This window comes from Wolffia australiana, chromosome 8, assembly GCF_029677425.1.
Source record: "Wolffia australiana isolate 7733 chromosome 8, ASM2967742v1".
Lineage (NCBI taxonomy): Eukaryota > Viridiplantae > Streptophyta > Magnoliopsida > Alismatales > Araceae > Wolffia > Wolffia australiana.
Genome location: NC_135842.1, coordinates 10,593,408 through 10,611,001, shown reverse-complemented (window position 1 = coordinate 10,611,001; position 17,594 = coordinate 10,593,408). Strand labels below are relative to the sequence as shown.

General features: G+C 45.1%; 1 protein-coding gene across 1 annotated transcript in view; it reads left to right on the top strand.

The window, feature by feature from the left end:
• LOC144706758 (haloacid dehalogenase-like hydrolase family protein) overlaps nt 1-17,594 on the top strand; it is a 70,260-nt gene that overhangs the window by 15,630 nt on the left and 37,036 nt on the right. The window contains exons 13-15 of the mRNA XM_078579777.1: nt 8,050-8,160; nt 16,951-17,046; nt 17,378-17,500. Coding sequence (XP_078435903.1) covers nt 8,050-8,160; nt 16,951-17,046; nt 17,378-17,500 — 330 coding nt within the window. The remainder of the gene's footprint in view (nt 1-8,049; nt 8,161-16,950; nt 17,047-17,377; nt 17,501-17,594) is intronic.

The following is a 17,594-nucleotide window of genomic DNA, read 5'->3' as shown; positions in this document are numbered from 1 at the left end:
GCTTTAATTTCCCTGGCCTCTTCTTCTGGAGTGCAGTGCTGTTGTGAATTACCACTTCTTCCACTTCCCCTTCAAAGCCTCTGTGTCTTCTGCTCTTGCCTGGTCATTTCCCAGACTTCAAGCAATTTTACCGGATAATGCCACTTCATAAACTGTAACAAGTTAGGTATGAACATATTTATTTACCCACTTGGGGGGGGAGTGTGAAGGACATCCTTTCTATCACCATCGTGAATTTATTTTCGTCCTTGTGTATCCATTATTGTACATATGCCCCTGTAACCTTATCACCTTCATGAATCTTATTGGGCCCAAGTAAAGTTAGGTTCATCTGTATGCGTGTGTAAGGCCTTCTCTTATTGAATGAGAAGTGCTCTCTTTTCCAATATTGGAAGACTTCCAGAAATATAATGTTTGATATGTTCTACGCGCTTTCCTTGACCATTTAAAGGTATTCCCCAGGTGAGCCGTCAGGCACACATGTCAACAGTTGACTTTTTTTCCTTTTACACCTTCACTTTTAGTGTATTGAACAGAATGTATCAGGCACACATATTTTGACTTCGCTTTTAGCAGAAGTCAAAAATATGTATACAGAGGTGGGGGGGATGCCCATAGTGGCCAGCAGACAGTGATATCATATCCATCATGTGATACGACTCTTGTATCTTCAATCCACAATAGTGATAATAATGCAATTGCGCTCGTTTGAGAGAGGGAGAGATTTGGAGATGCGAGGAGAACACGAGGAGAGAGCGGCAGGGGAAGGACCAACGGAGTTGACACAACAAGTGAACGGCGGAATGATGCACGCCACTTGCTTGGTGGAGGGTTCCTTGCTTGCAAGGATGGCTGCCTACGAAAGGAACTGTGAGGGAGGGAGCTGAGGACGATGATTGTGGGAATCACGTATGATGATCAAGGCTGTGTTCTCTTGTGTTGGTCAAGCCTTAATGTCTGGTTGTTGGACCCATCCAGGCTGGTCCGAAGTCATGTTGGGTGGGCCGAGGGCAGAGTTTGTAGGTGTGGGTGTGGATTGTATCATAATGCAGTTGGTGGGAGGCAGCAAGCATATCATGACAGCTGTGGGACGATGATCTCATGGACCACCTTAGCGGGGTACGAATCCAACCTTACCTGATGGGAGGGGGAAGCTACATTGAGCAATGGGTGTATTGGCATGGGCATAGAGAGGGCCAGAGATGTGGTGGCGAAACACATATGACTAAGGCTGATGATGGTGAGGAGGGCTGGGTGGCAACGGAATCTTTTTGAGCCAGGAATCGCAAACAAAATGTGGGCATGAGACTGATAAGAGTCTTCTTAGGACTTATCAAATGAGGAAGAAGAGGAGGGTGTGTGCATCACTGCAGCGCATGTGCTTTTAAAATAAAGAGAAGGCAGGTGAGAAGGTTATCAATAATAGATGGTCCGATGTGAGAAGGCATTTATTTTTCCATTTTGAAGATTGTGTTACGACTCTGTTGTAACTCCTGAATGAGAACAGGAACTTGAACTTGCTAATAATAGATCCACGGTTTCACGAGAGAACACTAGGGAAAAGAAGTTGGAAGAAGAGGTCGACGGAGTAGGCACGTCGAGAGTTGGAAGGAAGGAGGAAAAGGGTGTCCAGAGATGGGGAAGGGAGAGAGAGGGAGAGAGACGGGGTGATGCATGCCTCCGGCTCCTAGTTGCCTCCTCGTTGCAGGGGTGGTCTTCTGCAACGTAGAGAGAGAGGTAAGCTAGGAGTCAGACCTCGGAATATTCGTAGAGATGACTTACAATTGATCAAAGGTGCTCTCTCCTTCTCAGAGGCCGCTCTTAAGAATGCGATGTTGGGCTTTGTTGGGCCGGGTCTCCCTCTTGGTGTCTGGGCCATGTACGACATTCATAGACCCGGGCGCGGATCGTATCAGATTGCAGCAAGCCACTGATTTCCCGGAGATGCAATGTGGGGCACTTGCATTTTGTGTGTTTGAAAGGCAAACAAATGGTAAAGGGAAACGTAACTCGTGTGTACGAGACCGTAGGGTTGGGACAGTTAAAAGGTTCAAGTAGTAGTCTGGAAGCTGTGGCAAAGACAGAAACATGTCACAATTATCTAGGGGGGCTTGATAGGGGATGTGGTTGGGGGATCTCAGGGCTTGAAGATGCATCGAGAGTAACATAAAAAAATTTCCACATTGTGATGGGCCTAATTGTGGCCACTAGATGTATGCAATTTTTAATTACAAGGAGTCTCAATAGGCATATATTGCAGTTTGCGATTGGGTGCAAAGGGTTAAAGTGGTGATAAGGTTCTGGGACATTGGAGGATTCAGGAACAAACATCTTGGAAGCTTGAAGTGTTCTGATGCACAATTGAGCATGGTAGATGATGAAGACTATGACCATGCCTTTCGGGAGATATCAAAGTATCATCCTGACTGGCCTGCTAAATGGTCTTGGAGGTGGTGGCAATATCATCTTTTCCGTCTTGCATTTCTCTTTAAATATGTAGCGCTCCTCGTTGGGGGGTAGGATTAGAATTATGAGGAGTCTTCCCCTTTGGTAGCTATTATCTCCCCCGGCAATGTCCACCTCCTCCGTCACCATCCCTCAGCGTCGTCCATTTCGCCTGGGCCAGCTCCCTCCTTCCGCCACATTACGATCTCTGGCTGGGTTCTTATCATTGGTATCACAGCGATAGTGCGCCGCCATCGACGCACCGGTGTCGCCATCCCTGGCCATATGTTGTCTCTCCCTGCATCCGCCCTTGCCTCGATTGGATCCAGCAAAGCCCCGCCACCAACCCTGGAAGACCTGGCGGCCAAGGTGGCCGCTCTCGAGGTAGCTCAGGCCACTACTGTGGACGCCTTCGAGGAAGGACTCGAGTGGCATCAGGAGGCCTCTTCGGAGAAGCTCAAAGCCACAGTAGCCACCGACTCCAGCCAGCTGGTTGCGGTCCTCTCCCCTCAGTTACAGTTGGCCATGGCTACGCACCCCCGCTTCTGATGGCGGAGCCACCGCTACCTACTCCTCTACCCTCGGAAGCCTACATTGCCAAAGAGACACCACCTCTCCTCGTCCTCGTACCGTCAACCACTGCATCCACGCCATTCTCCACCACCATTGTGCCGTCAACAGCCACCGCCTTTGCGCCATCATCGGCCTGTGGCGCATTGTCAGCCACTGCCATCGCTTTGAGCGTCGCCAGTAGAGCCGTCGTCGTCGCGATTACGGCTGCTCTGGGCGTCGCTGGTGGAGCCACCACCGCTCTAGGCTCGCCCAGGGTGCCCCTTCACCAGGATGTCTGCCCTAGGACTAGACGGGCCCTGGTGGAGGGCCATTCCAACCCATCGTGCCGTGAGAAGGCCCGACAACTACATGCTAGCAGGCCTAAACGAGGAGGGGTGGATCCGACCTGGGCTCCCAATCCTTGCCTGGTCCAACCTGCCTCCTTACAGGCCCATTTTAGGTGGGCGACCCAGATAACGGGCCCCCAATGCGGTCTTTCCCCACAGTCGACCCCCCTTGGGCCTATCCGCTCCAACCTGCCTCCTTACAGGCCCATTTCAGGCGGGCGACCCAGATTACCCCCATTGGGGTCTTTCCCCACAACCGACCCCCCTTGGGCCTACCCGGGTGAGCTCCACACTTGGAACCCAATAAACAGGCCGATCAAGGGGTTACCCCCCGAGCGCGGGCCAACCAGGCCTTTGGAGTGTCCGCTACAGGAGGGCACTGATGCAGGATGGCTAGAGGAAACAGGGTGGGTAACGACGGATATAGGATGTTGGGCGGCTACAGAAAGGGTAGGATAAAACCAGACCACAAAATCACATAATCGCTTTCGAGAATTAAATCCGATGAAATAGTGGTGGTGCAGCCCCTTTCCTCGTCAAGGGTGGGAGTACTGTCTTCAACAACCGCGATGATGCTAAACACCAAAATCAATAAATTCGAACGATTGTTCGTTTCAAGATTCAAAAACCGATTCAACTAATCACTTGAAAATCTTAAATCCAAAGGAAACCCGACGGCGGTGGATGAACTCTCGAGGGATACTGGACAAAGAGCACGGGACACCAGAGAGTTTAGGAGTACCTCAGCACCAGATAGTGCGCGGCGAGGTTGCGAGAAATTCTCGAAGCGTTGTCGGCGGGACGATTGACTTGCGCTTCGACAGGGTGTCGCGGATCCAACTGCGCGGTCAGTTGGGGGGGGGGTCAAAGGGGGGTCAGTTGGGGTGTGGGACAGCGCCCCGACACCTAAACGGTTTGCGCGGCAACCAGTGGGTGCGAGGGCGTCCAGGGGCACGGTGGGCGCGCGGTGGCGGGCATGGGCGGCCTGCGCGGGTAGCCGGCGTGGGCACTCCACTAGGGTGGCTGGCGTGGGCAGCCTGTGTGGATGGCCGGTGGGGGCGGCCTGCGTGGGCAGGGCTTGCGCGGGCGGCCGGCATGGGCAGCCCGCTAGGTGGCTGGCGGGGGCGGCTTGTGTGGGTGGCCTGGGTGAGCGGCCTGCGCACACAGGGCTTGCGCGGGCGATCGTTGTGGGAAGCCCGCTAGGGTGGCCGGCGCGAGAGGCCTGTGTGGGCGGCGTGCGTGCGCAGGGTTTGCGCGGGCGGCCAACGTGGGCAGCCTGCTTGGGTGGCCAACGCGGGCAGCCTGTGTGGGCATCCTACGCGGGCAGCCTGCGCGGGCAGGGCTTGCGTGGGCGGGCTAGGCGGATGACTGGCGGCGGTGGAGGTGATCCGAGAGGGAGAGAGGGCTAGGGCAAATCCTTCAAGAAGAAAGAAACTTCAATTCTTGAAATAAATTTGCCAAGTGTTCTTTTGCAACATTGGCCTACATATAGGCCTTGGAGGAAATAGAAAATAGAAGAAATGACATAAAATAAAAGTGGACGACGTGTTATCGTGTCACATCAAAGGGTAGTTCTAGATCTGGCGTTGACGACGTGTCATGATGCGTGACGGGGCATATGTAGGTGGAGACGTGACTGATGCCCGTGCGTTGACTTGGTCGTATCAGGCCGGTTTTGTAGCTGATGCTGGCTACGAGTCATGATGCGGGTTGTCTCAAGAGACGGTGGCGGCATGTCCGCAGAAGGTGTGTTGACGTCGTCACCACCAGGCACCCTCATCTGGCCCTTGCAGGGCCGACTTAATTGGGGGACCCTCTATCTAGGCCGATCAAACAGTTCTTCCCAGCAACTGGCCCCACAAAGCCCCATGTTGGGCAATTTCAGCTCGCGCATCGTTATGGGTTCTTGTGGGCCCAGGTTAAAAGGTTGACAAAGTCCACACCTTATCGGGCCTCCCTCCAGCAGCTCCGACCATCCGTGAAAGCCAGGAAACTGCCAATCTATAGGCACACGCCACCTAGCATAACACCTACTCCCCCTCAAACTGACCCCCTCACAACAACTCCCGCCTTCTGCTGGGGACTTCGCCGACGACTCCCCGGCCTCCATGGGTCCTCACTGGCAAGGGGAACTAGACACCATCCACAGCAACCCTGCCCAGGTGTGGGCGTGGAATAGCTCATGACGCAACCCTTGTCGCCCCATCATCGGACAGATCAGCTTGAACGTCCTGCACTTTGTCTCTTCCCACACAGGGGTGACTTCATCAACGACCAACCTCCATACAGGGACCCACCAACAAGCTCGCCTCCCACCAGTCATGCCTCGTCACGGTCGCAGACCGGTGCACCCCGTTGATGACGACACATGGGAGGATGACTGACACCGAGTATCTCTATCATCCTCTCCGCAACCCGGGTTGTAGCCGCTGGTGGCGTACCGGTCACCACCTTTGGTACCCTGCCACTAAATGGCCGACCTCCCAATCTTCTCTAGGGTTGATCCAGAGAGTTGGCTGCGATGTGTGTAACAATACTTCCATGCATACCCTGCAGAGGATGTGGGACAGATTCGTTTGATACTGTGCTATGCCAGCACGGTTGACGAGCTAGTGTCTAAGTCCATGGGGCTTGTTGGCTACCTCCCAGACATCGCCAAAGAAACGGCATGAACGCCCTCCATGCTGCCTTGCTGCCCAAAATCTGAGGTGAAGTTAAGCGCTACAACTCGCAGACCACCTAGGACCGCATCGACTACGCTTTCGAAGCGGAAGCAAACCTATGGGAAATTGAGGACCCCTCAGCTGACATCCAAGGAACCGACGCCCTCAAGGTTCCCAATGTCCTAGTACTCACGATGGAGACTAACAGCCGCAACATTTCCACCTGCCCTCGCTAGCTCAAACTGACCGAAGAGGAATTTCTCGCTCATAAAGCTCACGGCCTGTGTTATCAGTGCAACAAAAGGTTCTCGCCCGAGCATCGCTGGTACAAAACCCTCAACATACACATTGTTATGCCCGACAGTGAGCTGCACGTCGGTGATGTTCCCGCCAATCAGACAATTGATGACAACACACTAGCTTGTAGGGGAGAGTATTGTTACGAACCACTCCGTCCAATATGCCCACTTGGGGCATTGACGTATTTCGCATCCCTTTTGCATTGCCCTTAAAATATGTAGCACTCCTCGTTGGAGGTAGGATTTGAATTGCAAGTAGTGTTTCCCCTTCGGCAGCTATTATCTCCTGCGACATCGTCTTCCCTGGTGTACTTCACTGAGGTCGCATCTAAGGGAAGGCTTGTCTCGATGGACGGCATCCTGCACAATGTGGAGAGTCATATCTCGTATTGGTTTTTAATGTATTTCACGTTCATTTATACTATTAGATTCGGGTTGATAACTGGTATATTCTTTTTTAAACAACATGTCAGATATGTTTAAGCCATTTATTTCCTGGTCTCAGTATCTTACCACTCTCAGATATTCTCCTTCCATAGAAGTCATCTCATCCATAAGGCATGATCTCATTTTCGACCTGTTGCATGATAGATCCTTGTCAGATTCTATCAAGTTGATGTACTTTTCCAAGAGAAGAAATACACATTTAATTTGCATTTCAGGAATGTTTCAATAGGTATCCATGAATGGAATAATGAACAAGAGAAGAGACATGAAGAACATTGGTGCTAGGTCGAGAAGGGTGCTGTTGACCACACAGGAAAGCTCATCTGCAATATGGACTAAAGGGGAAGGGTCATGGTGAGAGTTAGAGAGATGACAGAAGAGAGAGAGGGAGATTCACAACTGAATTCTTTGATGCTCCTCCCAGTTCCTCCTTAGGCCTTAAGCAGTGGTGCCTTCTGAAATGGGAGCTTGCTAATTGATCCATTGTCTTTCATAGATCCGGCCCAGTATCATGTCATTGCATCAAGGGGTAGTGCAGTATCTTTTAAGGACATAAAGAGTGGTTCCCTCTCTTATCCATATTTACAGGGTGTTTAACATCGGCATCCTTCCGTATGTCATTTATCTATTTTCCTTGTAATCTGTATTGGGCTTTCAGTGACTAGGCCCTTTCTGGATGACTTAACTTATGTTGCTTGTTATGTTGTTTGTTATTCTATGTCATTAGTGATTTACTTCTAATTGGCTATTCACATTTAACTGGTATTTAAGCCAGTAATACCTGAGTATTGAGTTGAGCTTATGCTGTACAAAAACCTTGACTCCCATTGTTGCAGTTCTGCTCCTTTATTGTTTGACACAAAGGGTTCAAGTTTCTCAGTAGGAACTTGAACCATACCAATGGCAGATTCTTTAGGACATGACCATTCCCCTCGACCTTTCCCGCCCTCTCCTCTATACCTGTGAACTTTTCTCTCCCTCTCTCTCATCTCTCTGTGAATGCTTGTGAATGCGCTGTGATTATTTAGAATATCATTCTTGGTTTGGAAATCAAGTTACAAGTGCAGATTGATCAGACTCCCGAGCTGGGATCGTATCAGAATCTTACATGAAAATAGTTTCTTATGAGGGTTATTTATAGACTTTGCTGACTGGAGACATATTTCGTCATATATTTTACCATTATCGTAAGAGTTTAAATGGTTTTTGAACTGTGTCCAAATTATTTTGAGTTTGTGCTTTCCTCTACAGAATTTTCTTCGCCATGTTTTATCAAATTATATTTCACAATTTCAGGATTTGAGGGGGAAGGTTGTTCTTCTCGATTTTTGGACATATTGTTGCATAAACTGTATGCATGTTTTGCCGGATCTGGAATATCTGGAGAATAAATACAAGGATCTGCCGGTATATTTACCTTTGTTTTCACGTAGTTCAGTTAACTTTGTTGTCAGTGATAGCTATTCATACACTTATTTACATTCCAATATACTCTTCGGACATTCTCATGTAGTTCAGAGAGGCATGGTTGTTTATTTGACTCATCAGTGGTGAAAAAATCATTAGCATGCTCCCTTGTCATTAGATTTTAATGCATTCCTTCAAAAAACTTGCATTGAATACAGTTAGAGGTAAGAAACTTTATGATTTGAAAATCTATACTGGAAGATTGAGGCTTTCTCTAGATTTAATGGTAAATTTTGTGTTGATTTAGGACGATATTTTACTTTGATCTTGTTAAGATACCAAAAATCTTGTACTGATCAAATACTGATCTAGGCTCAATCAAGTTTTCTATATCAATCAAGACGTCAATCAAATTGTATTGAAGGCTATAAACCGTTACAGATCCAATAGTTCCACAATTCAGCAAGCATAGAAGTAACGAATAACGAAGTCAGGAGATGAGATGCAGAGAAGTCCCTGAAAGAGGTGACTTTGAGGACCAGATCGGTTCCCTGGAGTTGGTAGCTAGCTGAAGACCAGATCGGTCACTCCAGCTCCCACGGAGGTGTGCTCCTCCCATTCTGCAACAATGTTGTTACTGATTTCTTGATCCTGATGGAGAGCCCACGCCTTCTATATATAGAAATCCCCTCTCTCTGATTCAAACTCACACGTGCACATCAGTTTGCACGTGTAACTGTGGCTCTGCGCTTCCTTTTACTTTGGTAGGTCTTCATCGAGGACTTATCAGATCTCAAGATTTCGGAGTTAACAGTTTGTTTCCAATATTTATGCTTAATTTAAGTGATATAGTGATACGACTCTGCCACGTACATATCAAAGGTCAAAGCACCGGCGGTCAACTAAGTAGGGATGGTCAACATAAAGGGGTTATGAATGAAGCGTCAAAGTGGGAAACGGGGATCTTGAAAATTGCAGTTGCTAAAGATCGGGCTGGAGAGCAGGAGAGTTCCCGGATCCAGAGGGAGGGAGAATCGTCGCAGATCTCCCTATTCTTTTCTTGTTCTGCTTCTCATTTTCCCTGCATGAATGTGATACAAACCTGGTTGGTTCGTATCGGGGAGAAGACGGTAAGGGAGGGAGAGACGCCGGGATGGTCGTCGGCGTGCCGGGATGGACTACAGCGAAGGGGGCAGGCGGAGTGGACGTCGCCTACGAGAGGGGTCTGGCGGAATGGACGTCGCAGGAGGGAGCCAGGCACTTCTTGTGATACTTCATGGCTGCCCTTCTCAAGGGAGGGCTGTTCTATTTAAAGAGATTACAAAAGGTCCAAATGACCTAAATTCCCCTGTTGGGCTACACGAAGAAAAAGGCCTAGATACGTTGGGGTTGTATCAGAATGTCTCTATCTCTGTATTCCTCTTGAATTCTGGAATTCTTGAATATTGGACGATTGATCTTGGAGTTTATTCTTCGATCTGCCTGGAGTCCTGTCTTTTTGATCCTCCCAATACCGGAAGCATAATACTGGTATCAGCGCCAGTTCTTGGAGGTTCCACCGAGATCTCGGATTACCTCCTGATTGAAGGTCATTCACCGAAATTTCGGAGGACACTACTTGTCCGCCGATCTCTGGGAACGCCATGTCGAGACGGACGAATTGTTCGCCGAATCTTTGGAGGATATCTGTGGAATTTGGTCGAAGCGAGAATCATTTGTCAGATGGATCAAGATCCAAGAGTGGAGCAAAATATGTTAGAATTTCAGAGGCGCACCGCAAATGTCTTAGACCATGTCATGGAGCAAATTGCTTTGATTAATCTCAGACCGGAGGAGCTCAAGCGAACACCTACTGGCAAAGATGGAAATCGACAACATCGCGCCCATCCTATGCCACCGATTATTAACCAAAGGTCAGATCTGAACTCACAATTTAAGCGTGGTGATCCACCTACATTCCAGGGGAACAACACAGAAGGATGGTTAGCATGTGCTGATCGTTTCTTTTATCTACATCCAATGAGCGACCAAGATAAGTTGCATTTAGTCTCTCTACATCTTGATAATTCTGCCCAAAATTGGTTTGTCTACACGGAAAAAGAAGTATGTTTCAGAGATTGGGACAATTTCAAATTATTGTTTGCTAAGCGCTTTGGCATTTCATTCAACAAAATGTATCAAGAATTATTTGACGTACGTCAAACAACATCAGATCTTGAATACAGGGATGAATTCGAAAGAATTTTGTCTCAATTGCCAAGAATAGCTTCTGAAACTAAAGAGCATGCTTACCTACATGGGTTAAAACCCGAAATTCACACCGAAGTAAGAAAATGCAGATCATTTGGACTGCAAGAAATGATGGACTTATCAGTTCAAGTTGAGATTTATTTGGGAGTTTTATACACAGCAAGGCAAAATTCTCCAGTTTATTATCAGCCTCAACAGTATACAGGATCATCAAGTGGACAGAATATTACCAATTATCATATGAATCCACCAAGAACTCAAGTCCCTTCCAAGAGTTATCCTACTATGGCGCATGCTCAACATACTACATTGGCGCAGACCACAAAGGAAGAGAAATTTACGCCTCACAGATGCCGAGTTCCAGCTACGAAAAGAAAAGGGGCTTTGTTTTCACTGTAATGATAAATTCTTACAGGGACATAGATGCAAGAAAGATTTCAACCTCATCCTAGTACTGGACAGGGCTAAATTAGTTGATGAATCAGAGGGTGAGGCTGATCCAATGCAGACTGACGAAGCACCAATTACTGAAGGATCGTCTTTCTCTGCACAGCTAACAGCGTTTATATCACAGGGACCATCACCAAACCATACTATCAAATTTTGGGGACATGTTGCCGGGTTCCCAGTGAGGATTTTAATAGACAGCGGAGCCTCTCACAATTTCATTACTCCTGAGATTATATCTTCAGCGTCACTTCAAATTTTTGCAGGAGCACGCTTCGATGTATTATTGACTAATGGAACTATGCAAACCTCAATGGGTGCATGTCTAGATGTACCAATATATATGCAGGGCATAGACATAATCCAAGACTTGTATCCATTACCTATGGGAAATATAGACGTGGTACAAGGCGCACAGTGGTTCAGAACACTCGAGTGGTTTTTAAGCAATTAAAATTTGAGAACCCTAAAGATCTTATGGCAAGGAATGGTCCATGAGCTCAAGAGGGACCCTTATTTTTAATCACTTTCAACGCCAGTACACCCTAGTGCTCAAGACATAATCAACAGCAAAAGACAATTTTTTAGCTCTCTACGCGGTATGTGATCCCAGGCAACCAACGGTATTTAGTATTCAAAAATCTACTTACACTGATATTTTTCGTAGTCTTCACCCTTCTGTTTGTGCATCAAGTTTACAATTACCACCAAAGAGGGATATAAACCATAGAATACACCTGAATTCTAGTAATCAGCCAATTAACTTGATGCCATATGGATATTCTTATATGCACAAGAATGAGTTGGAGAAATTAACTCAGGATATGATCGACTCCCACATTGTCAGGCCTTCCACCAGTCCATACTCTAGCCCTGCCCTTCTAGTCTGGAAGAAAGATGGGGCTTGGCGAATTTGCATCGATTACAGAGCTTTGAATAAAATAACCATTCCAAACCGATATCCTATTCCCGTAGTTGATGAATTATTTGAAGAGCTGCATGGGGCTACGTTGTTCACCAAATTAGATCTCAAATCAGGGTATTGTCAGATCAGAATGCATGATAATGATATTCATAAAACTGCATTTAAGACGCATCAAGGACATTTTGAATTCCTAGTGGTGCCATTTGGATTAAGCAATGCTCCAGCAACTTTCCAAGCTCTCATGAGCTCCATTTTCTGGAAGCATCTCAGAAAATTTGTATTGGTATTTTTTAATGATATCCTAGTTTACAGCAAAACTTCAAAGGAGCATGAAGACCAGTTATATGAAATTTTTCAAATTTTACGAGACAATAATCTACAAGTCAATCCGAAGAAGTGCCTATTTGCACAAAATTGCATTGAATTTCTGGGCCACAGGATTTCAAACCTCGGATTGGCAACCGATCCTAGCAAAATTGTTACTATTTCCTCATGGTTACCCCCAAAATCCTTGAAGCAACTTCGATCATTCCTGGGATTAACAAACTACTACAGACATTTTATTGCCCACTATGCCTCCAAATCTGACCCATTGACGTCCCTACCAAAGAAAAATTCTTTTGTTTGGACCACAGAAGCCGATCAAGGCTTTTCAGTGTTAAAGACGACACTTTCTACAGCTCCAACACTGAAATTACCGGATTTCTCAGTAATTTCAGTATTGAAACAGATGCCTCAGGGTTTGGACTGGGAGCAGTACTTATCCAAGACAAATATCCAATAGCATATTTCAGCAAAATACTCAATAATCGCTCCAAGCTCAAGTAAACATATGAAAGGGAGTTAATGGCCGTGGTATTATCAGTCCATAAATGGAAGTAATACTTATTGTTTCAAAAGTTTTTCATTCATACGGATCAGTTTAGTCATAAATTTTTGAATGACCAGAAAGAAGTTCCCTACATTACCACAAATGGGTATCCAAATTATTGGGATTCAACTGTGAAATTTGATTCAAAGCAGGGCGACACAACACAGTGGCAGATTCATTATCTAGATCTGAAGTGGATGAACAAATACAGTGCAATAGCATTACAGTGACACACTGGCTGGACAGAGTAGTGTTGGAAAAAAGATCGACCAAGACCCAAGACTATCCAATATCAAGCAGGCGTTACTTACTCAATCATCCACGACACCACATTACACATTACAAGACAATGTGCTCCTATACAAGGGTAAAATAATATTACCTTCAAATTCATCTCTTATTCAGTTGATTCTACAAGAGTTTCATGATGCAAAGGTTGGAGGACATGGTGGAGTACTTAAAACACATAAATGTATCTCTCAACAGTTACATCGGCAATGTATGAAAAAGAAGATCCAGGAATATGTTGCCCTTGTCACATATGTCAACATCACAAGTCATCCACACTATCCCCAGCTGGGCTACTACAACCTCTTCCTATACCAAATCAAATATGGGAAGATATATCCATGGATTTTATTGAAGGTTTGCCAAAATTGGATGGATAAAATTCTATACTAGTTGTAGTTTGCAGGTTGAGCAAGTACCCCCCCACCCCCCTTGGAAATTTCTTTCCCTCTTCCCTGGAAATTTCTTCCTTCGTCTCAAGATTCAACACATTTCATGAAATGATTCGGAATAAGAAGAATACTAATAGGTCCATTTGGCCTAACTCTTTTTTTGAAATATTCTTCTGTCAAAATAGTATTCTAGGAATGTCCCACAAGGGCAATTTAATCATTTGTTTATTATGTATTCCCTTTAAATAGGGATGCACTCCCTTTAGGTTGGTAGCCAAGAAGAATGAAGTAAGTCATCTATCTCTCCTCTCCATATCTAATTCCCCACTCTCCCGTTGTGATCCGCTTCCATTGTGATCATCTCTACCTCACTGTGTCTTCAGGTGGCTCCTCTCTGGTCGATCCCTGCCTCATCCACGCGACCTCTCAGATCATTCCCATTTCTGCTCCAACCCTGGGAATATCTACACCTTCTCATTTATCCCCTTCCTCGATACGAACCTACATCAAGGTTCGTGTAATGAGCATTGTGTTACGACAATGGTTCAATTATCACCATATGCATCACAATTATCCCTTACATGATTATTGAATATCTGATAGATGCGTGATGGAAATCTATCGAGAAGCAAGAAACTGAATAGGAAGATGATACAAAATTGGGTATTTTTATCTGTAGAACGAGGAAATGCCGAGAGGATAAAGATGGGAAAGAGGGTCGGGACCAATCCAGAGGGAACCAGATGAAGATCCAGTTAAGGATAAAAGATCACAAAGACAGGGGTTTGTTGGAGGTTGTAAGGGGCTGAGACCTTGATACAATAAGGTCTTCCCATCATATCTCAGACTACTTAAGTTTTTTGAGCCCTATACATGTAATTTTAGTCATTTTCCTTAATTTTTGTTTCCTTTTAAGTAGAGCGGCCCTCACTGTAGAAGGCCCACATGGAAGTATCATCAAGTTTGTTTCTCTATCTCTGTGTGTGATGTCCATTTTTCTGGCTAACCCTCCCAGAATGATGTCTATTCCTTCAGGACCTCTCCTATTCCTGATGGGCACTCTGCATCTTCTCCCTTCCTTCTTGTCCTCTCCTTGGTAGGAACTTGCGGAATTTCCTATCAGAGCTGAGGAGAAGACTGATGAGAAAACTTCAACTGAACACTCCTTAGTTTCTCTCGATGGAGGGATTTCCTAATTAAAGGAAAAAACATATGACAAATGACCAAATTTCTCCAACTGTAATGAAAGGATAAAACTATCGTAGGAATGGCAGAGATTGTATCAGAAGATTGGATATGGAACAAATAAGAGAGAAAAGGACAAGTAAGAATTGTGGATACAGCATCCTTAATCGTCCTGCCAAGCCAAATATGGCCCTCAAGACACCAAAAAAAATTTGAGTGTATTTTGATACCATCTATTCCCTCTCGTAAACACACTAGGGGCATTTTCTTCTCTGCATTTTTCCTTTAAATATGTAGCCGTCCTGGTTAGAGGGCAGAACTTGGAGTTAGAAGTGAGTCTCTACCTTTTGGTAATGATGATCCCACTGGCGACATCTACTCTGTCAGTTCTCCACTGTCTTGGAGACAACCGCTTCACCACCCCTCTTTGTCCTCACCCTCTTTGGCATCATCCCTCCTGTTAGTGTTGTCTCCTCTCAAAAGGTAAGAGTTAATAAGGTCACTCTTCACTTTTGTAAACATAACCTCCAGGGGCACATGGCACGTATGGAATAAGAAGTTTTTTATGAATGATCGGTGCGACGAATTTCGATGATCGCATTTTTTGAGCATTGATGAAAGCAAATGCTGTCTAGGAGATGACTCTAAATCCTGAAGGGAAGAAAAAACCCCCAAGGGTGGATGGTCTATGGCCCAACAGATACTGACTGAGACTGATTTGGCCACAAGTCGGAAGGCAATGGTTCTGAAAGAACTTTGACCTGAAGGGTTTCTTGTCCAGTAGATTGGCAGGATGGGAGTCGTTTTTTGGGTATTAACTACTAGGAGGAAGCTTTCTATTACCGTACAAATGAAAAAATAGTCACCCGGGCAGCTGGATGGGGCTGTAGGTGAATTGAAGTTAGACCAACTCGATCTGGCTGCCTTTTTCTAGCACCCATTTTTATCTTTCATCCCCTTTAATCAGAGCTTTTCATTTGTCTTTTTTAATTGACTTCTTTTCTTCTTTTTCTCATCGCTTTTTCGCTCCTAAAGTCTGCTTGTAAACTTGCGCCTAAAGTTGCTTCTTCATTCCACTCCCACTTGTAAACTTTGTGCCTTCAAAACCTTTTTTTAAATGATCAAAGTGCTTTTCCGGGACCGACAACTCGGTTGTTTAGTACTGCTAACTATGATAGGAGGATGCCATCCCCCTGGGATGGGACTATGAGTAGGTTCAGTTGTTGAATATAGTACAAGTTAGGTTGTAGTTGTAATGTCTGCAAGCGGAACTATGTTGCTGTAGGTGTGCGTTTGTTGACCATGCACTTGTTGTGTATTTAAGTATTATTGATAGAGGTGGTGACTGATCTCAATGCTAGTGGAACAAGGCTTTGGGGCTTCAAGCAGTGATAGTTAAACTGACCATATGGGCAGCCCAAAACCTGGAGCTTTCAATTAGAATCTAGGTCGCATCCTAGTTATCTGAACAGATTGAAGGGGAGGATCACGAAACAAGGTATTGAAAATATGCTTGCGCAAAGGCTACAAAGTCTAGAGTATTTTGATAATCGACAATTTTCGGAATTCTTTTCCAAGATCTGTTCCATTCGACTTCAATATCTAGAGTGTATTACAAAGTTACCTTTAGGGCAAGACACAAGAAAGATCAAGGACAGAACTCAAATAGTCTTATTACTTTGATACTGACATGATCCCCAAACCTTCTGGGAGGAGTCTCATGTTTGGCCACTAGAGGCATTCACAGTCTTTCCCTTCTCGCGATACCTTTAGATACTGCAGATCTCCCTTTAGGAAGGCAGCCAAGAAGTAGGCACAAAGTTAAGCTCCTTGTCTCTTCTCCCTTGAACTTCTCAATCCTGTCTTTCTCCCTCTTCAATCCTCGCCCTTGTGATCCTCTCCTCTTCACCACATCTTCAGGTGGCTCATCCCTGTTCAATCCCTTCCTCTGGCATTCAACCTCTCCTCCAACCCTTCCCATTCAAATATCAATGGGGGGAACCTTTCAATCTCTCGTCCCCATCTTTTTCTAGATTGCTGGATGTGGAACAGAACCAAATTGAAATATGTCATTACTCCTTATTGTGATATTGCATAGAAGAAAACAGTATGATCTTATTGGCATCGTACCAGATACATTGCGGTCACTCCCTTTGTTAATCTTGGATACCAGATCTAGAAAAAGTGAAAAGGATTCCAATTGTTAAAAAAAAAGTGAATTGGATCCAACCTGAAAAGTAATTCATAATTTTATTTCAACTCTTAGTTGAAAGTGAGGCTTAAATGACTTATGATTGCTATTTTTGTTTTCATTGATGACTTCATTTTTTATATATTGATGACCTCATTTTTAGTGGCATTTAACAAGCTTCATCCAACATTTTTCTCTTTTTTTGACGAAACTATTGTTTAATATATTTAATCTTCCACAGTTCACTGTTATTGGAGTTCATTCAGCCAAGTTTGACAATGAAAAGGACCTTGAAGCGATCCGAAATGCTGTTTTGCGGTACAATGTAACTCATCCTGTAAGTGAAGTGCCTTGTTCATGAAGTAACTCTCAGAATTCTTATATATATTGTCATGCTTAGTTTTTGTAGTTTAATTTTTTATACTAGCTTTGTCAAATTTATTTTTCAAATACACCCCTCTACTTGTTCGTATGAAATAAATTTCCACCACTTTTGTTTCTCAGTTGTCTTTTTGATGAATCGCCCTAGTATTTACTATCCATAGTATCTTTCATAAATCTCCGTAGTATTTTTTATAATAGCATAGGGTTTTGGTTCTAAACCCCAAAGTGCTTCATTTTCTCTGATAGTAAATATTGGTATATCTTCACTGATTGTACTTAATTAGGTGGTTAATGATGGGGACATGAACCTATGGAGGGGATTAGGAGTTAACTCTTGGCCTACTTTTGTAATGGTTGCGCCTGATGGTAAAGTCCTTGCACAAATTGCTGGAGAAGGCCAGCAGAAGGTAAGAGACAATACGTTTTTATCACAGCCAATTCAGAGGTCTGATCTAATGAGTTATAATCATGTTTTTTCCTGTGAAATTCCTGTTTTTCTCA